General features: G+C 40.1%; 2 protein-coding genes across 2 annotated transcripts; one reads left to right on the top strand and one right to left on the bottom strand.

The window, feature by feature from the left end:
- Positions 1-11,569: 11,569 nt before the first annotated feature.
- Positions 11,570-17,644, bottom strand: tnfsf14 (TNF superfamily member 14; the record flags this gene model as incomplete). The annotated part of the gene is made up of 5 exons (XM_079253092.1): positions 11,570-11,955; positions 12,049-12,111; positions 12,199-12,235; positions 14,078-14,281; positions 17,480-17,644. 5 exons carry the CDS (start codon positions 17,642-17,644, stop codon positions 11,570-11,572), a joined length of 855 nt encoding a protein of 284 aa, XP_079109218.1.
- A 2,791-nt stretch (positions 17,645-20,435) lies between these two features.
- Positions 20,436-22,534, top strand: tmed1a (transmembrane p24 trafficking protein 1a; the record flags this gene model as incomplete). Its single annotated transcript, XM_079253091.1, has 4 exons — positions 20,436-20,603; positions 21,626-21,723; positions 22,021-22,195; positions 22,316-22,534. The coding sequence occupies 4 exons, from the start codon at positions 20,436-20,438 to the stop codon at positions 22,532-22,534; spliced, it is 660 nt and encodes a 219-aa protein (XP_079109217.1).
- Between the last annotated feature and the right edge of the window lie 585 nt (positions 22,535-23,119).

Genomic DNA, 23,119 nt, shown 5'->3' with positions numbered 1-23,119 from the left:
GAGCTGAAACGCAAACGCAGGCTCCTTTGTTGCTGGTGTTGATTAAAGCTCCTCCCAGCATTTATTTTGGTTTAAAAAAATTGTATTATTTCCTGTGTTATTCAGTAGCCTTGGACTTGATGCACCGCCTGTTTTCAAACTGAGGGTCTGAATGCAGACCTTTAAAATCGATGTGTATTGATCAGACCGAGACTCTAATGTTCCACCTACAACCCGACCTCCCAGCTGCGTGACTGGTGCTGTCCACTCAGGCATGAAACTGTGCCACCCGTGCTTTTGCTTTTCAACACACCAGCAGAAGAAGAAAAAAAAAACACAAAGAAAAACCCTTAGTTTAGTTTGTGTTGTTTGATTGATTGATTTTAATCAGACAGATTAGTTAATAACTAACATAATATAACTAACATAATATGTATCTCTTACATTAATTTGCGAGTTATACAACATGGTTTAATTTAAATCTAAATTTAAAAGAAAGCATTTAACCCGTGCATTTAAAGTCTATAACAAGTTGATTTCTACAGAATGTTTCAATTCCACTCAATAAACACAATTCTATAATACACTCACTAAGGCCTAATTCTACTCACAGTACTATGATTTTAAAGATCTAAACCAACCTATATTTCTGATTAACTTTCACTAAGTCTAGTTTTAGAGTCTTATGGACATTTGGAGTTATCCTGCCACCTGCTGAAAAGATAAAGGCCGTTGCATAGTGGCTCTGGTTTGTTGCACAATGCTATAGTGGGAGCTTCAGTACAATATTCACAATCAATGTATTTTTATGACTGTTTGATCAAATAAATCCTTGTGTTTTAAAATGTTGAAATGGATTTAAAAACAAAAAACAATGACTATACTTTGGTGGAACATAGGAACAAGCTTTAGTTTTTTCCTATTCACAGCAAAGTTTTTGTTGATCACTTTTCATTTGTGTTAATAATCTGATCAATCATTTCAGCTGTAAATATGGTGGTCTAATTTCATTGCATTTAAAACTGCCTTTGTACAAGCTGGGTCCAGAAGGTCTTTAATTCCAACCAGAAAGGATGAAGGAAATAATATGGGGGACAAAAAACTAGCTTAGTACAAAAATAATGGGTTTGCATTTGATCAATTGTTTCCAAAAGTCCTTACAGGTCTCTCTTAAAAGTTTATCTGATAGCTACAGTTAGTCAAGAACGCTGCTGCTCAACTCCTCAAGACCAAGAAAGTGGATGGTATAACTCTAGTCCTCAGATCTTTACACTAGTTCCCGCCTGTCAAAGAACTGACTTCAAAATCCTGCTGTGAGTTTATAAAGTAATGAATGATTTAAGACCAAAATAGGTTCAGGACCTTCGGGTAGGTTAGAAACCAACCAGATTCCTCGGGTCATCAGGGTCAAAGCTACTTTCTGTTGAACTAAACATGAAGCTGCAGCGTTCAGTTTTTATGTTTCTCACATGTGGAAAAAACTCTTAGAAACCTGCAGGTCTGCTGAAACGATCAGCTGTTTCAAGTCAAGGTTAAAACCTTTTTTATTTGCCGCCTTTTATCAGAATATTTCTCACACTGTAACTTTTTTCTATGCCCTTTTTTTTCTTTGTATTTTATTTCTATTTTACAGTTTGTTTTTAGTGCTTCCTGAACCCCCACATGTAATGGTTTGGATGTTTTTATGGAAAGCATTTTGGGTTGTTTTCTACATGTACAAAAAAAGTGCTTTGCTTTGTCTTGCCTCATTTATTTTTCCTCTTTAATAGAATCAGCTGCCGTTATATACTACATTGCTGGAAAGCCTGACTAGTCACCTTTACAATGTGGTATAACTTGTAATATTTGTGCTTCTGTGGAAAGAGCAACACAGCAGGCTTGTGTGTAGTGCCTTCCAGGAATGTGCCAACATATAACGATGTTGTCCTTGGGACCCTCTCCTCATGTTTGTCACCAGCCTTCCATTTTCCTGGGCACTGAGATCCCATTGCTCAACCATGAGTAGTTACAGCTTAGTACATCATGACCAAGTTGATTCTACAAGTGTTCAATGAAGTTGATCATTGGAATCACAGCACATCATTCCATCCTTTCCACTCCTGAGCCCAGCTCTCCTCTCAGGGATGAACCCATCTCTCCAGAATCCCATCTGTTCATCAGTTAATTTGTTATATATATATATATATATATAGAGAGAGAGAGAGATAGATAGATAGATAGATAGATAGATAGATAGATAGATAGATAGATATAGATATAGATATAGATATATAGATATATAGATATACATATATATCTATATATATATTACACAATTTCATATGCACATACATGTAATTACTGACTACGTCAGTGATATACAGGACAAGAAAATTATGCAAAATAAATTATACTAGATAATAAATTACATCAGTTATACTAAATAAATAAACTAAATAAAAACTCAAATAATGGTAAAGACAAAGAAGTTGTCTTTATTTGTCAGTAGAAGTAAAATATTGCATGTGCAAAAATGTGGCATTGATTCTCAATAATTCGTGCAGAAGGTTAAAACGTTTGCTTTACAAAGTGATTAAAAGATTTATTCAGCTTTAGTTTTCACCAGTAGTAGAAAAGAAGAGGCAATGATTTCATTTGAGAAAAACATGTGATCAAAATGTGATCATGCATTTCACAAAAGCCATTGTGGGCTGCGGTACTTTCTCCATCAAATTTAAATCTCTTCTGGACCTCAGATAAGGAAAATGAAAATGTCAGGGGGAAATAAAGAAAAAAAGGAAGTGATTTTTTTTCAATGCATTCACTGGTTAGTTTTCTAGTTAAATTTGCTTCTATAGTTTCATTTTTCGTTGTCAGCCACTCTAGAGGGATTGATCTGTGTATGATAACAAAAAAACAAAAAGAAATCCTCTTTTTTTTCCACTGTCTCAACACATTATTGGGTCACTTATGATCATGTATGTCGACCAAACCTATTTTTTTACAGCTACTCATTTGATGTAGCTTCAGCTGTGGGCTGTCTTTTGGAAATTCCTCATCATTGCAATAATATGATTAATGACTGGAAATTCTTCTTTTGGTTTTTTTTTGGAACATATATGTCCTACAGTTTTGCACTTCCTGTCCCATTAAAAAATTGACTACACCTCACAAATTATGGTGAATTATTACTTTATATCAGCTTCTGTTATGTGATACGGCACGCCTGGATTATGTACTTTACTTCCCTTCATCCACTAGATGGCTGTAAATCATCATAGTGCAGAGACATAATTAAAGGAAGTTACTGCATTGTGTATTAGAAAGATTCATTGAGAAGTGGGTCTAAAATGGCTGTGGGTATAAAGATTAGCTGTTTTTCAGAGGTTGGGTACCATTTGGTGCAATGCATTTAGAAACACAATGTTAAACATAATTTTAATCAAGAAATTTCTCTTAGTATATCTTTTCATTTCCGTGGCAACGTGGGACATTTCCATGCTGGTGCTGCATCACCTCATTAATATTATTACCAGTTGTTACCAATATATATTTTATCCATCCTCATCGTCCTCAACTGCTCCACTATTTATCGGCTTGGATGTTATTTCTAAACATTTGGATCATGTGGTTTCCTCTGTCCTGGTTGCTTCTGTTTAGTCAAATGAAACCATGATTAATTCTGAGTAATACCTTTCGCTGTAGATTTTTTTTTTTTTTTGGAAATTCTTACAGCACCTGAAAATGCTGAACTAAGCTGCAAACAGCAATGAGACAAATGTGTTTGCCTTCTCACATCTACTATTTTGCTTAAAGATAAACATAAGGAACTTCTCGCTATGACTGGATATGGCTGACTCACAGGAATGCAACTTCTTTTCTTCTTCTTTTTAACTTTCACCGAAATGAACAGATGAACAAACCAATTATCAAACCAATAAAAAAGAAAATACGTTTACTTTAGTTTCAAGTCAGTAACAGGTCTGGGCATGACATTTAGTTATTGCAAGGAATAAAGGTTCCTTACTGCACTGTCCTGACAACACAAACCTGAGGAGTGTGATGACACATACCTAAAACCAGAGCCCATCCTGTTTTGCTGCCATGAAACTTTCCCCAAACAAAGAGCAAACGGAGAAAGTGAAACCACATTTACTGACCTCAAGCAGAATTAGATGCAGGTGGGACTTTTCAGGAGGTGCAAATAGTAAACAGCATATTGTCACATTTTGCTAGTTTCACTGCTTATCTGACATTTAGCTGGATGCATTTCTTCTGCTGCCTTGCAGTTTGGAGTGAGAGATATGACATAGATACTGGAGAGCATTTATGATGTTTTATGTAGCTATATTGTCATTACAACACTACAAATAAACTGGTTGATTAGCACTTTTAGGCTTTTTGCTGCATAATTTGTCTACTATAATAATACCGGAATAAGAGTAGTGGCAAAGAATGAAAAAGAAGAATGTACAGGGAAAAAAAATGTTGTTATAAATAGTTTTTAAAATTAGAAATTGATCATTATTTCATGCTGGATTAATTCATTAGATTATTGTGTAACTGACTCCATCAACCATCTTTGTATTATCTTGATCCAGGATAATTTAAGCAACTTTATTCAATAAAAACACATGTTTAAGGAAGGAAAGAAATGAAAACAAGAAGTAAGTAACGACTTTTTAGTACAACACACATTATTCATAGATTTTTGTCATGATAAATAAGGAACTGAGAGACTCTATCATCTCTTTTCATGTTCACAAAAGCAGTGTCAAAGTTTTTGGCTCCTTCCTTCTCTCCCTGTCATTACAATTGTTCCTCCTTTTTGGGTGAGTAGGAGGAAAGGGCCAACCCCTAAACATGCTTTATAATCTCAGCCTGAAGTGTGTACCTTCTCTCACATACAGGGGAAAGTACCATTTGGATTATTCTGTTCTACAGAGCACTGCAGAAAACAGTCAGACATTAAAACATCCTCATTATATGAACATACTGAGCTCAGGAAGCGAACACACTCTGCTTGAGTGCACAATAGAGGAAACTCGGGACCTGTGCATCTGTCATATCTTAACATCTGTCTTCCTGCGCTCCCCAGGCTCAGACCGCTCTGAACATCACCATCGGACGGACGATGCCACAGCATACACAGCATTCCCTGGTCTATGTCCTGCTGATGTGGACCACCCTTAATACCATAATCCAGGTTATATTCATCAGCCTCTTCTTCACAGTGGGACGAAATGAACTGGTGAGGCTTTTTTTAAAGTATCTTCCCATTCAGTTTACATCGTTGTTACAGTGTATGAGGATGTTTAATGAGGAAATATAAAACTAGAACTAAATATGGTTGAAACTTTCTCACAGCCATTTCACATTTGAATGAATTAAAACCCAGTGTAGTACTGAGCTGAATTACCTGTCTAGTGGATCTGTGCTTTCATGTGGTTTCTCTAGTAGCACAGCTGGTGAGAAAAACACCTGTGCATGTGCTCTGCAGCTGGTTACAGACCCTTGTCATAACTCCAACGCAGTGAAAGGGGCTTTTTTTTTTTTTTAGTGTTCAGATAAGAAAGTTTGCTTTCGATCAATCTTTTTTCCACAGAAAATGAAAAGGAATACAAAAGCAAAGTAGTAGTGAAGTATTTGCAGGTAATTAAGCATTTATAGAAGCCTTACAACCAAATTGTTTCAGTGTTTAAAGAAAATATTTTACAGGAAAATGATTCTCTCGGCAGTGTTTCTAATAGTAGACTGAATATTTGTTTCCATGGCAAAACACATGTAATTGCTGCATTTAGCAATGACGCTTTGAGATTTTGATTTGACTTTTTGGGCCTACAGTTTAGACCAACTTTCATTTGTTGGCATTTTTCCTTTGTGTCATATATTCTGAGTATATTTGTGCTTCTGTCTCCTCTTCCAGTCCCTGAACTGTAGCACCTACAGTAGCACTATAGAACCAAAGCACAATACGCAATCCCAGGTATGCAATACTTCTTTGAACTACGGTGTCACAGTTTGTGTTTCCTTGGCTTCGATGTGTTCAGTTATACACTGTAATAGTGTGCATAAATATTGTCTTGCTGTTCAAAATGTCAAGCCGCTTCTTTAAGTTTTTATATATAGAGTTCCTGGTGCTGTAGACAAACAAATCCCACAGCTCAAACAGATCAGTCTCAAATTGTTCCCATTTCTTTTTGAGTTTCTTACGTTGGCCTAACCACCCTCCTCACCTCTTGGAGGAAGCACACTGACGTCATTGCCACATTCGGGGAAATGCCACTAAACTAAACTGTTGTCTCTTCTTTTTTTTTCTTGTTTTCCTTCTGAAGATAGTACATGATGTATTCTGCTCTCACTTTGAAAGTGGAGGTGTTAGTCTAATCACCAAGATAAATAAAAGTGAACTCTCAGTTGGTTTGTGTGTCACTGTGGAAACCTTAAATGCACTGCATTTAAAGTTGGTATCTTGAAAGTAATGTGTTTTTTTGTCACCTCAACAGGATCCTTCCAGTGGTGAACTTCTCTTAGGCAAAGGCAAAATGATCAACTTTGTAGCGACTAAAGGTAAATCTTTCCAACTGTTATTTATACTGTAATGAAATATTGTGTGAAAATGAGAGAATTTGTTGATAATACAAGGTAAGTTTTAATCCAAAGAAACACAATTAAAGCTAAAAGTGATTGGTCAAATGCAATCAAGCAATAATTAAAGTTAGCTGATGTTTTATGTGGAATTTTCTCACAAAATGTGAACTTTTCAAGGCAGCCAGTTTTATAAATAACAACAGCTTTTTCTGTTGTCATCTGCAGCTCTTCATAGTGTAACCTGGGCTTCACCAAGTTCAATTAGAAGTGTCATCTCAGTCTCAGAAAATGGTCTTCTCATACAAACGGACGGAGATTATTTCCTCAATCTCCAAGTGACACTGACGCGTCGAAACGAAGAACATACAGTGCAGCTCTTGTCGAAAGATAAGGTTCTGCTGGAAGGTTGGATTAACACAAAGACAAACAGCACAGGCGCCCTCAGCAAGATGCACGAACTGTCTGCTGGAGCGTACTTAAAGGTCAAGATTGACCCTCCAACTGAATATATTAACCTCAGTGATTCAGTGACACACCTGGGAATCATCTTTATGGACAAACCTCATATGTAGTTATTATGTTATTGGCCTGCTTGGCATGATCTCTGGATCCTCCCTACAGTAATCATGCTCTCATGCCCACTTGGTTGATTGTACTTATTTGGACTTCGACAGACTGTCTCTCATTTTGGATAATTAAATCACTAAACTGCCTTTTTACAAACAAGTAAGTATCAGAGAATGAATGAAATCAATAGTTTTAATGTCAATTTTTTCTGTTATTGTTTATTTTGACATGTTTCCCACTTTTAAACAGGTTTATAAAACTTATGTCCTGTCTAATTGTTGTGACTAAACAGATGCTACTGGACAGCACCTCCAGTATTAGTCTGAAGCTGGTTTCATCACTACAAATCTGTAACATATAAAAATGCATCAATTCACTTTTGTTCCGTAAAAATATTATGCAGTCTGTTGAATGTTTTGGGGATTTTCCTTCATGTCTCTAGACTGAACAGACAAAACTGTAGTGTTTTATATCTCATCAGAACTAGTATCACTTAATCCATTGCTCACTGTGCTTATTTTTTAGACCGCTTCTGTAAAACTGTCAACTCATAATGAATAGAGTACGTCTCTGCAACCACAGGGTCCATTAGAAAACTTTTAGAGTCATTGTAAAGGAAACTTTGGTGAGATTTGTTAAGATGAGTAAAAGCCTAAATATGTGTTTTGGTAAAAAGATGAAGGTAACATACAACAGAAAAAGATTTAAAGTTTTTTCTACAACAAACAACAACAACAATAAAGACGGCTGTATTTTCCAAAATTCCATCAAATCACAATGAGTATGTGAACATTTTCTCAACAAAGACAAGCACTGTTCAAGAGGTTATAGTCTAGACAGCATCCAGGTCTCCATGCAGCCATTTTGGCACCATTTGTTCTCATAGTTTCCCAGTTGGTGGACCTTGGGCTGTAAAAGGTTCATTCTTTTATTTCTTGGTTTGAATTTATTATGTTTAAAAGACTTAACTAGAAGAATGTATTATTTTGGGTGTATCAGATTTATTGGTGGAAAGCTTTTATATTTATTCAGCCAAATCATTTTTATTTGCACACCTTAGTCCTTCAGATTTCGAATGTATTTCTTAATATATTTTGATTTGTGACATTTTCCTATATTTATATTGTTTTTATTTATTTGTGGACTGAAATGCACAGCCTAGTCATTGTGTGTAGGATAATTCCAGTGGCAGATCAGAAAACAGTCATTAAATGTTTGACACTGTCTAACATAGTGTGTTACTTTGCAGGATCCATTATGTCACCTTTATTTGTCAGTCTTTGGAATATATTTACAATGTTTCCTCATCGCGCTGGAACAGAGTTTAAAGTGTATAAAATGGAAAATACTGGTAATTGTTTTTTTTTAAGAATATTGTGTTTGTTTTGGCACAATGTAATGGGATTTTCTTTTATTTCACTCTGTATTTAGATTTATTTTTATTTTATTTTATTGCCCTCCATCATGATTAAGAATGAACTCATTTAAGTGGAGTTACTTGATCAAATTAACTTTCAAAATCTAAATTCAGTACTTGGATAACACATTATGATACAGGAAGTCTGAAATCATGGTGGTTAATGTGGAAAGTTTCATATGTTAAGATATGTTGAAAAGAATATTTGGTTTTGCTGCAGATTCTCAAATGTTTGGAAGAATTAATTAATTGCTACTTTTAAGAAAATTGTAGAGCAGGTTTTTTCTGTTAGAGTACATGACTGCTGATAAGAAAAGTGTAAGAATGTCATGAATAAAATTATTTTCAGTACACTGCACATCAACCTTGATTATCTTAAAAGCTCTAAATATAGAGAAAAGTGAAATTCTTACCACTGATTCAGCGATTGTGAGTCACTTTTGAGACCCTTGATTTAAAGTGAAAGTGAGAGGTCATAAGTTAACAGTAAAATGCTGATGAACGACTAATAGAAAGACAAAGAGAGACCGCTTCGCCTCATACTGTCGAAGAACATGCCAACCAGACAGCTCACAAGGAAAATGTCTCTGTTTTACATAAGTACCCATTATCAAATCTACTGACCCACATCACAGCGACAAAAAAAGTGGTTACAGAAATGTTTACTGGAACATGATACTCGTGATGAAAGCCAAGAGACATATTTTCCAAGATTCATCTAAAAACATTTTTTTGTCAGATCTCAGACACAGCCACGTATCAGTTGCTGCTCACTTATCTGTTGCCACCACAGCTTTCGATTATACCGAACAGAGGTCCAAAATGTTCAATTTAAACGCCTATCACAGAAATACCCAGTTTTCACCCGCCCACTCTGTGTCATTTATTAGAGGCATTTGCACCCTATGGTTTGTTCCTACTCTTGCTTTCCACAGCATTAAGGCAGTGAGACTAACATCCACATGCAGATGCTGTGACAGTCAAGGACCAATTTCCTTTGTACTTAACTTATAGAAATGATATGAGGTGCAATAAAATATTTGATGTTTTGAGTTTGAAGTGTCTGTAATGTCTTTGGCAGGAGCAACATCAGAAATCCTGCTGTTTGATTATTATAGTTACTGAGTGCAGAAAAGATTTTTAATGCAGTAAATTAAGCACCAAAGTTGAACCTCTTGATATTTTTTTCATTTCAAATATAATGTCTGCTGTTTTGTCATCAAGAGTCCAACACAAGGGGACAGCATTTAGCTGGGGACTGCTTTCAGTTTACCATAAGCCACCTCTTTTACTTTTGTTTTTATTTTAATGCAGTCATTGCAAGCTGGATGTTGAAAAAAAAAAAAAAAGCTTCTAAATATCATAGCAGTGTAGAAAGATTAATAGTATCTCATAAGATTTCTCTCAGCTTTATTGGAAAATGTTTTCATGTATGGAAGTGAGTTTCGGGTATTGGTATGTAACTGAAGATCGAAAACTGTCATCCCACACAATTTCTCTGTAAAAGTCAGACGTTATTTAAAGTTTATCGATAATATGGCATAAATCCCAACCACACAGATGATACTACGACTCCCTCCTTCATCAGCATCGTCTGGCACACCTCCCAGTTCAGCCAGCACTGGAACATTATGACTCATAGGTATCTGTGCTTATTAAAGTAGACAGTGCAAAAGATCTGAGCTAAGGCAATTCATGATGTGACTTTGCTGACTGATGTCTAACACAGATGTGTGTGGGGGGGGGTTCTTGATTTCACAGTTTATTACATGTAGGGAAATTAATTTAATTTTCACACCCACCTCTTAATACTTTCTCTCAAACACATACACACTCACAGTCCTGCAACAGAACATTTTCACCAGTCATCACTCCTCAGGTCTGGGGTTGGAAAATGAATCAGGCAATCCGCTGCTGACAATCTGCCCCCCTCTTCTCCCCCAAACAGCACTACCACTTCCTCTTCAGTTTACAAATATACAAATATATAACTCTGTGGGCGTTTTCATGAGCGTCTTCTTCGAACAGCCACAGATGAAAGGAAAGTGTAACAGTGGTAGTGTGACAGATGCAAAAGCGAGAGAAAAAAAAAAAAACTCCTGAAAAAGGTGATGAGGCTTTTTGTTCACACGGATAATGTCAGCTCGTTTGTCGACCGTTGCATTTAGAGATTTAATTTAATTATATTTTTTAGCTTCACAAATGAGTTGAGGCCACATAGCAGACCTACAGACCCTCCTGGAAATGAAGAGAAGTAAATTTGCCATCCATGCTGAACTGCTTCTCTGTGAAGACCACTCCAGATAGAACACATTTACGTGGTATTATAAAACATTAGGGATATGTGTCACTGTGGTTAAAAAAAAATACACTGTGTACAGCCTCTGTTTTGTGGTTAGCAAAGGTATGTAACACATTTGCTGCTACTGAGACCACTTAGCCTTCAGTGCAGCCTTGCCTGACATGACAGGAAGTGAATTCATTTCAGATGCAAGACCAAACAAAGACACCTTAAAAAAAAAACCTAGTAAGACTCTCAATCCATCGTCACTTTATTTTATTATATCTTTTTGTATAAATACAGCACATTTCACACATTTTCTTGAAGCAATAAATAAGTGCTGTGCATTTTATGTTGAAGAAAATATTTTAAACTGTGCAAGATTACAGTTTGTTCTTTTGGGTTTTGTTTTAAACATGTAGATTATACACAGTATATATTCTTTTTTGCAAATATGAAGATCAAACTGTAAATAATCTGTCATTAAAGTTGAAGTATTTGAGTTTAAGTAGATATAAAAGCAAGCTGAAGAAAGCTTTTCAAAGTTTTGTGTCAGCATTGAGGCTGAAACCTTTAACCAGCACACAGGAAGCGACCAGTACGGCTGAGCTCCACATAACATTCAAAGTCAGAGAGAACATTTAATACCTGCCTTTTCTCGCCATTTTCAAAGATAACATAAAAAACCCTGAGAATAGTTCTCTAACTTTGTATTTTTCTAAGCATTTTGATTCATGTACAAATATCCCCGATATTTATATCATATATGCACCAAAGACATTCTCAGACGGACCAGATCGCACTATTTTTGCTGTGTTACTGACGTTCACGTAAAGAGCATCATTCTTGAAAAGGTGAAACACACCACCCAGATAACTGTTGGATCGCATTGTGCTTGACGCTGGAGAGAATTTCCTGGACTGCAGGAGGGTCATGTATCCCCCAGGATACCTTTCTGAGCGCTTATTGACAAAATGGTGGGAAAGACCATTGTCTGAGAAGAAAATCTTGGAGTAGACATAATAGTAACCTTCTTTCAGGATGATTAGATTCCTGTCCTTGTAGCTCATTTCATAGAGCAGGGGGTCTGCGCTCATGCTCCATGCCATGATATGTCTGTTGTGATTTGCGTCTTGTCCATCTGGAATAGGTTAAAGAAAATAAAAACTTATAGGTAGGTCAGAGGGTTTATTTACTGTTTTAGTGCTGTAGTGAGTATAAACAGTGGTTTTACCTGTAAGGTGTGCAACTGGTTTGGATGGAAGAACATCATAACTGGGATGTTTAGTGGGGGCACCTGTGTGAACAGCAGGCATAAAAAGCAAAAATGTGGAAAAAGAAACAAAATATATTTGGGATTTGTGTCAAAATTAGTGAGACCTACTTGCGATGAGCATAGAGGATAATGATGCCTCAGTGGCCTGCAGTGGAGGACAGAAATGAAACACAGTGGTTCAGCTGTATGTTGACATGTTTGCAAAAGCAAGCATGCAAATGCAGATGCATCATTTTTGTGGAAATGTGACCAAGTATAAAAAAATCCCTACGTTAAGGTCAGATCAACAACCACTACATCAGATATCTGATTATCTTAATGAAATGTTTCTTCTCTACATCATAGACTGAATGCATGTCATTGTTATTCAGGGCAATTTTGAAAAGTAGGACAGGGCTTTCTTCTTCAATCTGTAAAGGCTAAATGGTGCAAGAAAAAGACCACTTCCTTCTTTACATGATCCTGTATTTGCACGGCACGCACTGTCTGCACCAGTATAGACAGCGTTACCCTCCCCCAGTTCCAAAGTCCTGCGACTTCTTCCCTCATAATGATCACCAGCACTGAAAAAAAAAACCTCCATCAGAGCATCATAGGAACGAATGACCATCTGTGATTACGGTGTATTAATAGTGCATGTCCCTGTACCTCAAAGATGGCAATAAAATTCTGAACATAAGCTAGAAATCTTCCCCTTTGCAGTGAAAAAACTTCATCTAGAGTTTTTTGTCACGAGGGAGCTTCAGTTCATTGTCAGCTTTTCTTCAAGCTCTCCAGACATAAATATTAAGAATGAGGAGAGGATTCAAATCCAAAGTTAAGAGAAATAAAGACCCCACTCCAGGCACTGGACTCTTTCTTCATAAATATTAAGTAGTTGCTACATCAAAACTGACTCTATGACATTTGCTCTCAAGACCTTTTCCGCACAGGAAAAAGGAAAAGACACACTTTTTTTCAAAATCAATATTTAGAGCGAAAAAAAAAATGTTAGCATACAAACATTAACTTATGAAATATGAAATATTATTAATAATTATAAAATAAATGCAAATACTTTCAAACGCCAATGCTCTAGAAAATATGTCTATAAAATTGATTTCCTTTGTAGTTCTATCACTCCTAAGGTCACTTCATTTCACTCAACAGTGAGACCAAGTTTATGCTTGTATAAAGCAACATCAGTTAAACTGGACACCTTTTGATAAACCAATTCAGAAACAAAGAAAAAAAAAACATTGCAACACTAAACTGTGTTTGTGGTGGACTGATCCTAATCAACTTTCCCACAATGCTGTCTGGTTGTCTGATGATGCTCTCTACAAAAAGAGACTTGTTCATCCCCAGAATCCTTACATGTTCACAATCTAGACAGTTATCATCAATAACCATCATGTTCTAAACATAATTTGTGAGCATTTGAATCTTTCTGTTAACGTTGTGTGCAATTGTCTTGTGAGCAATCGGCTGCACAGCAATAAAGCCACATCGCACCATGACACTGACACGGCATCTGTGATCTCAGACTGACTTTTGAGCGGTTGGAATTTCCACCTTGAAAATACAACCATGATGGTGAAGCCGACCATTTCCACACTTATCATGTGGCCTGTAACACATGTGGGTAAAGTATGTATGGCATCCTTTAAGGTTCCGTGTTAATTGTTTCATGATATAAAGTCAGATCACTGCATTGTTTAATATATATTACAAGATTTAGAATAATTAAGGAACGTTTGGATTCTGATGAACACTTCTTTCGGCTACAATTTAAGGGAAATTTAAATGTCTTTTTTATATAAATCCAGTTACAATAACATAATACAAGAAGAAAAAGCAACTGATAAAAAATCTAAGTGAAGATATAGAGTAGGGCTGAGTGAATGGTTTAAAAACTTAAATTCAGCTCAAGATGAAGGTGTAATGGAATGACAGTCAAAAAAATGAGAGTATCACAAGATGAGATTGATATGCAGGTAATACTTACAGATTCAGATTTGTAGAGGCGGTAGATAAAACAGGCTTCGATAGCCATGCCACACAACGCCAGGCTCACAAGCAAGAACAACAGAGTTTGCGCCGGAGTGAAACTCCTTCTCCCTTTCTTCAGCCTTGGTGGGATTGGGTGGTGTGTTGCATGGGTGTCCACCACATACACAGAGGGACAACCACCCTCAGGCACACACTCTATCTTGTTTGGAGAGTTGGAATACATTTCAGTATGTAACTATCCTCAGGAGGTTGAGGCTGTTGCTTCAAGGGGCTGCAGAGATCAATAGAAACTTGAAAGACAGAGAGGTGTGAAAAAGTTGCAAATGGGTGGGCTCACTTCTGGTTTGTTCAGGAGGGGAGGAAGCAATCAGATGACGACTAGATTCACATTTAGAAATCTTACGATGCATCACCTCAGCACATGCAAAGGCCTTCCACAGGCTCACTGTAATGGAAACACTGTAAACGTGGCATCAAAATGAAACTGTCTGCATTTTTCTTCTCAACTCTTAACTGGATGAATCTTAAGTAGAAGATCACAATGAATGGGTGGAAGCCCAGACTCATTGCTTTTCAATCTCCACTTCACACCCCTCCCACTTCACTGCAAAAGCACTGCTAAAAGATCTCCATCCACACTTCCTCTCTTGAGTGTACTGTATCAATAGCAGTTATAGATGAAGTCACATTCAAGATCCTCATTTTAACCACCTTTTTATAAGGCACATTTACAGCATTGCTCTGTCAGCACAAGCTGAATGCTGTCACTACTCATTCCAGCTGATTGCATTTGGAGGAAATGCTTTAAACTTTTAGAAAATGAGAAAGGTGGAGGGGCTTTCACTGCTTTTTATCTATAAGACACTGATGTATTCCTTGTGTTTTAGGTGTATCTTTGACTGCTTTGTAACTTTCACTTTGATTTGCCTTCTGAAAGAGTTGTCTTTGCTAAACTGCAGTGAAAACAAGTGGGAGTGACAGAACTGTTGTCAGAAGTGGAAGCTTGTATAGCTCGAATAGCAAAACACAGCAGCTTTGTAATGCGTGGCACTCATTCATTTAATTCCTCACACTCCTGTATCATGTTACAAAAACATATTTGGGAAATAACAACCTATCACTATCATAGCTTATAGAACCTTTGGCACCATATTTTTTTTATCAGAACATTTTGACTGGAGGGATTATTGTGGTTCCTGAAATAGAAAAAAACAGATCTTTTTGCCTTTTGTTTTTGTTTAATTTTGCTGTGAATCTTGATGTCATTTGGAATTTGATGGATGGAAAAGTTTTTGGAGTTTAAGTAACACCACCTGGTTCCTGAACTGTCACTTTGGTCACTTAGTTAAGTTGCAAAAGGCAGCTGGGAGTCTATGTGGCATTTAGAGCACCTCTTCACATCTTTTATTTAGTTCTTTACCTTATTGCCTGTGTTGAAGTTGACTTATTTCTCAGTTCATACAATGTATTTAACATTAAGGTCAGCTCTGTTCATATGGTATGTACTGAGATGGTTGTTATGGTTACAGACAATTCCAACTCTTGTTCAGACTGATAAAGAGCGAGGTTTGTCCACCCATCACCAAATTTGTGTCTTTCTCTTGTAGTTGGTGCTTTTTCACTGCCCACGTAGAAATATCTGGATTTAGGACTGCAAGTTTTGATTGAAAGTTTCTTGAAAGTTTTGTTGATTTTCTTTCTTTCCATCTTTCCTTCAACCCTAATTGTTTATGGAAGCTAGCTATGAAACTCTAGAACTTTCCACCTTTCTAGGCCCAAACTGTAGTGATGTGTACATCAATGCTGAACTAATTCTCCAAAGCTTCCACAGTCATGTGTAAAATAAGGCACAGCGTGATTATCAGCAGTGCGTTCCTCACTTACTTGTTCAGTTTTCACCCAGTCCAGTTGACCCAGTGGATAACAATGGCTGAATCCAAGCATAGACATGTGTAGAGATATTTCATCTCCACAATCAGCAACATCGCCATATGAGGTTTGTGTAGGAAGAGAGAGAGAGGTCTTGTGGCAACACTACAAACCTTATTCGACATATGGGCTTTAATCACAGCACAGAATATGATCAGGTTATGATGAGAAAACTGACAGATAAGACACAGGACAGGTGCTCTGGGCTAGCAATGCTTTTAATTTTGATCTTCAAACAACCCCAATTCCTTTGTCCCCTCGGACTCCTAGGAACCCCGGGACCCCTGTTCCAAGAATACGTTGCAAGCATCAAATTAAAAATGAATGCCCGGTCGAGCTCAGCCCGAAAGGGTTACATGGGTCCCACCTCCCGTGGGCTCACCATCTGCGGGAGGAGCCATAGGGGTCGGGTGCAGTGTGAGCTGGGCGGCGGCAAGGGGCGGGGACCCTGGCGGTTCGATCCCCGGCTGCAGAAGCTGGTTCTAGGGACGTGGAATGTCACCTCTCTGGTGGGGAAGGAGCCTGAGCTTGTGTGCGAGGTTGAGCGGTTCCGGCTAGATATAGTTGGACTCACCTCGACGCATGACTTGGGCTCTGGAACCAGTAGCCTCGAGAGGGGCTGGACTTTCTTCCACTCTGGAGTCGCTCATGGTGAGAGGCGCCGAGCAGGTGTGGGCATTCTCATCGGCCCCCAGCTTGGTGCCTGCACGTTGGGGTTTACCCCAGTGGATGAAAGGGTAGTTTCCCTCCGCCTTCGGGTGGGGGGACGGGTCCTGACTGTTGTCTGTGCTTATGCGCCGAACAGCAGTTCAGAGTACCCACCCTTTCTGGAGTCCTTGGAGGGAGTGCTGGAGGGTGCTCCTTCTGGGGACTCCATAGTTCTGCCGGGGGACTTCAATGCTCACGTGGGCAATGACAGTGAGACCTGGAGAGGAGTGATTGGGAGGCATGGTCCCCCCCCTCTGAACCCAAATGGTGTTTTGTTATTGGACTTCTGTGCTCGTCATGGATTGTCCATAACAAACACCATGTTCCAACATAAGAGTGTCCATATGTACACCTGGCATCAGGATTCCCTGGGCCGCAGTTCGATGATCGATTTTGTAGTCGTATCGTCGGACCTGCCGCCACATGCCTTGGACACTCGGGTGAAGAGGGGGGCGGAGCTGTCAACTGATCACCACCTGGTGGTGAGTTGGCTCAGATGGTGGGGGAGGAAGCCGGTCAGATCTGGCAGACCCAAACGTGTTGTGAGGGTCTGCTGGGAACGTCTGGCTGAGTCCCCTGTCAGAGCGAGCTTCAACTCCCACCTTCAACAGAGCTTCACCCATGTCCCGAGTGAGGCGGGGGACATTGAGTCCGAATGGGCTGTGTTCCGTGCCTCTGTTGCTGAGGCGGCCGGCTGGAGCTGTGGCTGTAAGGTCGTTGGTGCCTGTCGTGGCGGTAATCCCAGGACTCGTTGGTGGACGCCAGCGGTGGGGGATGCCGTCGAGCTGAGGAGGAGGTCCTGTCGGGCCTTCTTGGCCTGTGGGAGTCCGGGGGCAGCTGGTGGGTGCCGACGGGCTGGGCGGCGTGCGGCTTCGGCTGTTGCCAGGGTAGGAACTTGGGCATGGAGGGAGTTCGGCGAGGCCATGGAGAAAGACTTCCGGACGGCTTCGACGTGATTCTGGTCCACCATCTGGCGGCTCAGGAGGGGGAAGCAGTGCTCCATCGACACTGTGTACAGTGGAGATGGGGAGCTGCTGACCTCAACTCGGGACGTTGTGGGTCGGTGGAAGGAATACTTCGAAGACCTCCTCAATCCTACCAACACGTCTTCCAATGAGGTGGCAGAGCTGGGGGGCTCAGGGGTGGACTCTCCTATCTCTGGGGCTGAAGTCGCTGAGGTGGTCAAAAAGCTCCTTGGCGGCAAGGCCCCGGGGGTGGACGAGATCCGCCCAGAGTTCCTTAAGGCTCTGGATGCTGTGGGGCTGTCCTGGCTGACACGCCTCTGCAGCATCGCGTGGACATCGGGGGCAGTGCCGCTGGATTGGCAGACTGGGGTGGTGGTCCCCCTTTTTAAGAGGGGGACCGGAGGGTGTGTTCCAATTACAGGGGAATCACACTCCTCAGCCTCCCTGGTAAGGTCTATTTAGGGGTCCTGGAGAGGAGGGTCCGCCGGATAGTCGAATCTCGGATTGAGGAGGAGCAGTGCGGTTTTCGTCCTGGCCGCGGAACAGTGGACCAGCTCTATACCCTCTTTGGGGTCCTGGAGGGGGCATGGGAGTTTGCCCAACCAGTCTACATGTGCTTTGTGGACCTGGAGAAGGCATTCGACCATGTCCCCCGGGGGCTCCTGTTGGGGGTACTCCGGGAGTATGGGGTACCGGACCCCCTTGTGCGAGCTGTCCGGTCCCTGTACGACAGGTGTCAGAGCTTGGTCCACATTGCGGAAGTAAGTCGGATTTGTTTCCGGTGAGGGTTGGACTCCGCCAAGGCTGCCCTTTATCACCGAATCTGTTCATAACTTATATGGACAGAATTTCTAGGCGCAGCCGAGGTGTTGAGGGGATCCGGCTCGGTGGCCTCAGGATTGGGTCCCTGCTTTTTGCAGATGACATGGTCCTGCTGGCTTCATCTGGTCGTGATCTCCAGCTCTCACTTGAGCGATTCGCTGCCGAGTGTGAAGCGGCCGGGATGGGAATCAGCACCTCCAAATCTGAGACCATGGTCCTCAGCCGGAATAGGGTGGTTTGCCATCTCCAGATCAGGAGTCAGGTCCTGCCTCAAGTGGAGGAGTTTAAATATCTTGGGGTCTTGTTCACGAGTGAGGGAAGGATGGAGCGCAAGATCGACAGACGGATTGGTGCGGCGTCTGCGGACTCTGCGCCGGTCTGTCGTGGTGAAGAAGGAGCTGAGCCAGAAGGTGAAGCTCTCGATTTACCAGTCGATCTACGTTCCTACCCTCACCTATGGTCATGAGCTGTGGGTCGTGACCGAAAGAACAAGATCTCGTATACAGGCGGCTGAAATGAGTTTCCTCCGCAGGGTGGCTGGGCTCTCCCTTAGAGATAGGGTGAGGAGCTCGGTCATCCGGGAGGGGCTCAGAGTAGAGCCGCTGCTCCTCCGCATCGAGAGGAACCAGTTGAGGTGGCTCGGGCATCTGGTTAGGATGCCTCCTGGACGCCTCCCTGGTGAGGTGTTCCAGGCACGTCCCTCTGGGAGGAGACCCCGGGGAAGACCCAGGACAAGCTGGAGGGATTATATCGCTCGGCTGGCCTGGGAACGCCTCGGGATCCCCCCCGCAGAGTTGGCAAATGTGGCTGGGGAGAGGGAAGTCTGGGCTTCCCTGCTTAGGCTGCTGCCCCCGTGACCCGACCCTGGATAAGCGGCACGAAGACGAAACGAATATGTGTGAAATTTAAAAAAAAAAGAAAAAAAAAAAAGAAAGTTTATCAGTTTGAAAATGAAATATCTTCACCATCTTTGTAGCATATTCAGTTGAATATAGGTTAAAAGGAATTTGCAAATCATTGTATTCTGTTTGGTCCCAACTTCATTGGAAATGGGTCATAACACGTCAAATTTTTCTTACAAGTATTGTGATTGTAGTAGTGTTGTCTATATCAGCTTGACTTTTACTTGGTATTGGATCGGAAAGGAAATTAACAAGCCACACACTCACATGTGGAGCTTCCATTCCATGATTCATACTGGGAAATTCCTTTTACAAGACAAACCACTGTGGAGTGACAACAAACATGTTGTGACAATCATAATATTCATATAGTAAAATAATTTAAAAAAAATTTTTTTTTAAAAACAAAAAAAAAAACCAAAACAAAAACACGTTGTTTCCCAAGTTTGAAATGTGACAATAAGCCACCACTGAACCACGCAGCAATGGTGACCCAAAAAAAAAAGCATATACTGTTTAATTATTATAAAATCCATTCGGGCTTTATGTCTTGGAAAGAAACACTAATTTATTATTTCACACATTTACTTCATTTTCTCATCATGAATCGTGGACATAATAACAGTGATTCAGGCTCACACTCTTGCAGCCATCACACCCGTGGCTCGTATATGCACAGCGCCATCTAAAGGATGGAAGTCTTCATCATCTTATGGCTGCGGTCATTTCACCAAACTCTTCACCTCATGTCAAAGAAACATATGCACACATCAGAGTCTGACAGCCCTCGTTAGTTTAATGAAATGTTAGAGTCCAGACCTGGGAGCGATATCGATCCAAACACAGCGGCTCCACTTTCAGCGTTGTGTCGTGGAGAGTCTTTATACCAGGCGGCTCTTCAGCTTGCGGACTGTGACAGGAAGCACTACACACACACACACACACACACACAGTTTGGTACATCGTACATGTGGGTGTTACATGGGAGAAAGTTGGCCGTACGTGGTGGAAGTGACATGCAGTTATGATGAGTGAGTTTGCCAGGCTCAGTTTGTTGACATGTTTAACTCTGTTTGGAGGCTTGACGTCTGGTTTTGGACCAAACCAAGAGTTTACATTTATATTACCTGCGGGCAGCACAGAGTGCTTTTACCAAACAACCACAAAGAACAGCAGCATGGAAGTTGAATACCAGGTAAGTAGCATATAAATGACTTTTTTTTTTTATGTCTCTTCTAAGTTTCTGGTTTTGTTTAATGTTTGGAAACGCTTGTTGAAAGTTTCTGTCAAACCGAATGAAAGAGCAGGTTGGACTCTGGTCTTTCTGGGAGAGATAAGGAACCACGGATACTGTTAAGAGAGAGTGGTATATAGAGTAAACAAAACAAACAAAAGAAGAAAAAAAAAGAACCAAGAAGTATCTAACTGGCATCTGTACAAGAACAAAAAAACTGGCATTGTAAATACACCTAAAATGAACGTAAACCATGTTGTATTTCAAATGGTTATCACCAAATAAAAAAAATATATATATATATAAAAAATAAATCCTGACACTTGACTAATTGTAGTTTTTACTTCATTTTAACAGTGACTTTAAATTCAATTCAGAACACGTCCAGAGTAATGTGTTTTACAGCAGTCAGTTTATGGTCACCACATTTGCATTTCATCACACCCCAGTCAGCATTCTGGCAGTCCACCATCTGTGTTGGTGCAAAACTTTTTCCTACTTTATTTGGCACAGCCTTTGTTTCTTGAGTATGGAATCAGAGAGGCCCTATGGGAGTATTGTTGCAGATTCACCTGCACAGCTGACAGTGGATGCTTTGAAGGCTGCTTCATTGTGTGGGAGTGTATTATGTTGCAGCAGAAATGACACATGCATGTACAAGCAGACTGTCAGTCCATGTATCAGACTTCTCAGACTGCAGCTTATAAACGTTAAGAAAGTCACAAACATTTTATCGCTGATTGTCAACTCTAACTGAGCCATACTTGCCTTCTCACACAATACTCTGGTTGTTACCTGGTGGACTGTTGGGTCCTTTATTTGAATATAAGGTAGCTGTTGTGTAGATAGTGAGTAAGGCTTGAGCAGTGAACTACATGGCTGGCATGAGAATGTGAGGATAAAAGTGGATCTGTGAGGATGTCTGCACATATCTGTGAACAGAAATCTATATGATCTTACCTAAGTCCATGTTTCTTTCACAGGTGATAGCAGGGTCAGGTCTGGATATTGGGTTTGCCCTCATCTCCCCCAGTGGATACCGGGTGATCTCTGAATTCAGGAGGTCTGATGGCATCCACATGTGGGTCTCCAGAATTCTTTCCTTTGAACACTTCCTGTTGATGTGATGTTACACCGTTATAACAGTTCTTTTTCTGGTGAAGAGTCCCATCCTGCCCCCACTGGAATTACTGCAGTGTGTTTATACCTATAAAGTTAATTTTAATGTGCAGCAATGAGGCTTTGTGCACATTCAGTAACATATTAAGATCAGGAAAGAGGGAGACTTCCTAACACTATGATAAGCTTGATCATAGGATTGAAAGAGAAATTATTTATGGAAGTTATTTCCACTGTTTTTTGTTCTCTCCTCTTGCAGGGTAGATGCTACAGAAGATGGAGATTATCGGTTATGCTTTGACAACAGCTTCAGTAAAATATCGGAGAAGATGGTGTTCTTTGAAGTTGCCATAAACAGCGAAAGCGGCACAGGGGACTGGGCAGAAATAGCTGAATCAGAGAGCATGGCGGAGTACAAAATAGAAGACATCAGGGTGAGACGTAAATACAGTAGAACTCCCCACCCAGCCAAACCTCATGTGATATCATGCCTGATGTTCACCGATTCTGACCATGTCTTTCCATCTGTTGGACCATTGCTCATCATCATCCAGGCAAGAATGGACTCTGTCTACCAGCACCTGGAGAAGAGCCGTCAGGTTCAGACTGTGCTGCGAGCCTTTGAGGCAAGAGACCGATACCTCTTGGAGGACAACCTGTGGAGAGTTTCCTTCTGGTCCTGCCTAAACCTGTTTGTCATGCTAACAGTTGCTGTTGTTCAGATTTACACCTTGCGGCGCCTCTTCAACGACACCAAGCGGGTCTGCACATGACTACAGTACTCCATAACTGGGATGAGCATCTCATCTCCTACATGACACATAGTTTATGAGCTGAATTTAAAGGGGGTGATTCATTTGCTTTGATGTTTTGTAATTTCAACTTCAATATTTATTTCAGACCTGAACTCAAATCACAGTAACGTGTGCATGCAGACAGAGTCCAGATGTACAAAGAAATAAGACATGCAATCAATCAGCAGACATTTGTCAATATTGTCATTACAGAAACTAGAAGCAGCCGTTCGCACTCAAAGGTTTTATTCAGTTTCAGACACATTTAACAATCTTGATTGTATTTTATCAAACCATTAACTTTATATCATCCCCTCACCCATCAGTGTATGTGTAACTTCTTTTATTTTACTATGATGAATGTTTAAAATAAAAATTAATGGTGAAAAAAAAAAAAATCAACAAAATCAGAAAAGCAGTTTACATGATTGTTACTAGAGTTAAATAAGCCTAAAGCCACAATGACAGACAAAGATCAGTCTGCATTTTGTTCGCTTTATACTGAAAACATCTTATATACATTGCTGGCATTTTGTCATTTTAAGTAATGATAATCTGAAATAG

This window comes from Telmatherina bonti (assembly GCF_933228915.1).
Source record: "Telmatherina bonti genome assembly, chromosome: 14".
Classification (NCBI taxonomy): domain Eukaryota; kingdom Metazoa; phylum Chordata; class Actinopteri; order Atheriniformes; family Telmatherinidae; genus Telmatherina; species Telmatherina bonti.
The sequence above is the reverse complement of the archived record's forward strand: the minus strand, read 5'-3'. Positions and strand labels throughout refer to the sequence as shown.